Here is a 3,389-nt window from a genome sequence, read left to right on the forward strand (position 1 = left end):
CAGGCTACTGTGGGAGGCGAGGGAGGAAATAGCTGAGCCTCTGGCGATGATCTTTACATGATCAATAGGGACGGGAAAAGTTCCACAGGATTGGAGGCTTTCGGATGTTGTTCCCTTATTCAAGAAAGTGAGTAGAGATAGCCCAGGAAATTATAGATCAGCGAATCTTACTTCAGTGGTTGGTAAGTTGATTGAAAAGATCCTGAGAGGCAGGATTTATGAACATTTGGAGAGACATAATGTGATTCGGAATAGTCAGCATGGCTTTGTCAAAGGCAGGTCGTGCCTTACGAGAGTGATTGAATTTTTTGAGGATATGACTAGACACATTGATGAGGGTAGAACAGTAGACTTAGTGTATATATATTTCAGCAAGGCATTTGATAAGGGGAGGGATGAGATCCAAGTGGACATTGCTTTGTCGGTCCAGAATTGGCTTATCCATAGCAGGCAAAGAGTGGTTGTAGATGGGTCATATTCTGCGTGGAGGTCGGTGACCAGTAGTGTGCCTCAGGGATCTGTTCTGGGACCCTTACTCTTCGTGATTTTTATAAATGACCTGGATGAGGAAGAGGAGGGATGGGTTAGTAAATTTGCTGATGACACAAAGGTTGGAGGTGTTGTGGATAGTGTGGAGGGCTGTCAGTGGTTAAGGCGGGACATTGATAGGATGCAAAACTGGGTTGGTCAGTTTGGACGAGTTGTCCGTTTCCGTGCTGTGAATTCAGCTAGTCTATCCCGGGTAAATAAATTCATTTGAAGATGAGGGATGCCGATAGACGGGAAAGCGGCGCCAGACTTAAAGGTCAAACATGATATTGATGAACCAGGAACGCGAGCAAGGATAGTCCCACCTGCTTCGATTTCCCCTCCGTTTATGCTCTCATCTCTGTGGCGTGCCGTTTGAACCTTCAGCATCTGAAGCGAGATCACTGAAATCACTCAGCGGGTCACGCTTCACGCATCCTTCGCTCCAGAGATTTAGATTTTGAATAATCGGCACTAATGAGGGAGAAAATGAGTAACAGGATAATAGGAGTGGAATGCCGGAGGCAGAATGAGGCCAGGAAGGCAAGTAAAGAACCGATGAACGGCTAAATTTGCCCCTCTCCTTTTGCATCCTGCATCCTCGTGGATGGGAACTTGAGGGACAGAGGTTGAGTAACGTTTAAAGTGATGCCTTATGTATTCTAAAGTTCCACACCCGCAAACTGGCAACAGAAACCACTGCTGTTCGCCCCTCTCTCCAGGGTAAAGGGCGGACAATGAAAGTGTAAATGAAGATGATGGTGAAGGATACACTGCGCAGCCGGTGAAACGACCAGCCTGTATCCGGGTACTTGCTGATTACATCTCACTATGCTATGAGAGGAGCCAGCCCCTGAAAATTTCACCGCTATATCACGTCGCTCTGTTCACTGCTTACCACCCTTGCGCTTTCCCTCGCAAGTATGTCCACCACCGCTCCAGCTTTTTCCTTCAAGACAGCGTGGCTTCAGTGTCTTTTATTTGCAGCTGGATGTCTGGCCGAGGAATTGAAGATGCCTCAGATTTTCGATGACATCCACTAGTATTACTAACTCGCCAACCAGGCATCCAGAATGATCCTGCAAAGGGCGAACGGAGCGGGATCTGGGAGTGTCTGCCAAGTTCTCAGCCGAGGGCAGTAACTCTTCATTCTCTCTTGTGATTGACAACATTGCCCTGACAGATGCCGCTATCTATTACCGTGCCCGCTGGGTAGGCACAGAATGAAACGGTGGGAGAAGGGCGATACAAAAACCCCGAGTCTCTCCTGCCGCTCGGTGGTCCGCCGGGGAAAGGAAACTTCATGTCAATGACCGGAGATGTAGGCAGCGTTCCCACTAAATAAGAGGAGTGTTATTCTATTCAGGGATGCAGTGCTGAAGCGGGAAGGTACACGTGGTGCAGAATACACAGGTGCGGCATGTCTTCAGAACAGCTAATGGAAGATAATTTACTGCAACGTTAGCGAAATTATGCTCTGTGTACGGAGCCACACCTGGAATATCGCGTCCAGCATTGGTCCAGTTATTTAAGGATGTCAATACTTTGACTGTTCTACATACTATAAATTACGATGATTGCACATGACACGTTTAGACAGACGTAACGTAAATATGTTTACTCCTCGTGTCTAAAGGGTGTAAGAAATAAAGTCAATTCAATTCAATTCAATTATTTGGAAGCATTTCAGAGAGGGTACATGGGAACGACGGGTAAAAGGATGGACAGGCTGGATTCACATCCACTGGATGTTTTAATAGTAGGAGGATCTTAATTAAATCGTATTGTTCGCTGATGAATGTTGACAGTGAGGCGTGAAGAGAGGATGTTTCCATTCGTGGGAGAACCCAGAATGGGAGTCAGTGTTGAATGGTTGCTGCCCATTAACGAGAGAGATGAATAGAGGGGTTTCTCTCGAACGTCTGTGACTCCCGGAAGCTCTCGAGTAAGCAGGGACTTTGTATAATTTGAAGGCAGAGGAAGATTAATTATAGATAAGCAAGAGCGTGAAAGTTTGCCGTGAGCAGTCTAACTGAGGAATTGAGTGTGGATCTCTCCGAGGCATAACAGAAAGCTGCAGCGACGGGTGACTTCAGGCAGAGATGCCCGGTGTGCGTGGACAAGAATTCACCTTGGGATCACATTCGACCTCCTGCGCACAGCGGCTGGGTTGGGCTTCAGGGCCACGTGGTGGGGTGAGATCCGGATTGAAGTTCAGAGCCGAGTCCGAATGGTGAAGGAGAGGTCGTGACGTCACAGAGCCAGAAGGAATCCGCAGTTTCCGGCAACAAAAAGGAGTGAAGCGGTCGGCGGGATCTCAGTCATCCGGATAAACGCGACGCTCTATCTCCCCAACATGAAGGTGTTTCTGACCGGCATTTTATTGACCTCCTTTCTCGGTCAGTGTTTCTGCATTTTAATCCCTGTTGTCCTTCGGTCTTCATCGCCACACTGTGGAATAATTCAATCATATTGTATTATTTTCTCCCACAGGTAAAGTGTCGCTTCAGATATTGACACAGGCTCAATTATCGATCACCAGGGCTCCGACAAAACCTGTTCACTTTCACTGTGATGTTCAACAAATCGACTTTGCGGAAGCTGTTATACATTGGTACCGGGAGAGGCCCGGTGAAGGCCTGCAGCGGCTATTGTATTTTAAGAATTCACCCGACACTCAGAAGGATGTGTCTGACGAACGGTTAATTGCGAGCAAAGTACCTGAGACTCAATCGTGCGTTCTGCTCTTGATGAATATCCGCGAGGATGATGCTGGCACCTACTACTGCGCTTACTGGCTACACAGTGATGAAATGCGAAGGGAAGCCAGTACAGAAACCCAACGGGTACCATGTGCATAA

General features: G+C 47.6%; 1 gene segment (V, D, J or C); it reads left to right on the forward strand.

Moving 5' to 3' along the window:
* Positions 1–2,825: 2,825 nt before the first annotated feature.
* LOC132403142 (T cell receptor gamma variable 9-like) lies at positions 2,826–3,389 on the forward strand. The segment is given in 2 exon segments: positions 2,826–2,927; positions 3,022–3,389. Coding segments are annotated over 2 exon segments (411 nt in total).

Source organism: Hypanus sabinus, chromosome 1 (genome assembly GCF_030144855.1).
Source record: "Hypanus sabinus isolate sHypSab1 chromosome 1, sHypSab1.hap1, whole genome shotgun sequence".
Taxonomy (NCBI): domain Eukaryota; kingdom Metazoa; phylum Chordata; class Chondrichthyes; order Myliobatiformes; family Dasyatidae; genus Hypanus; species Hypanus sabinus.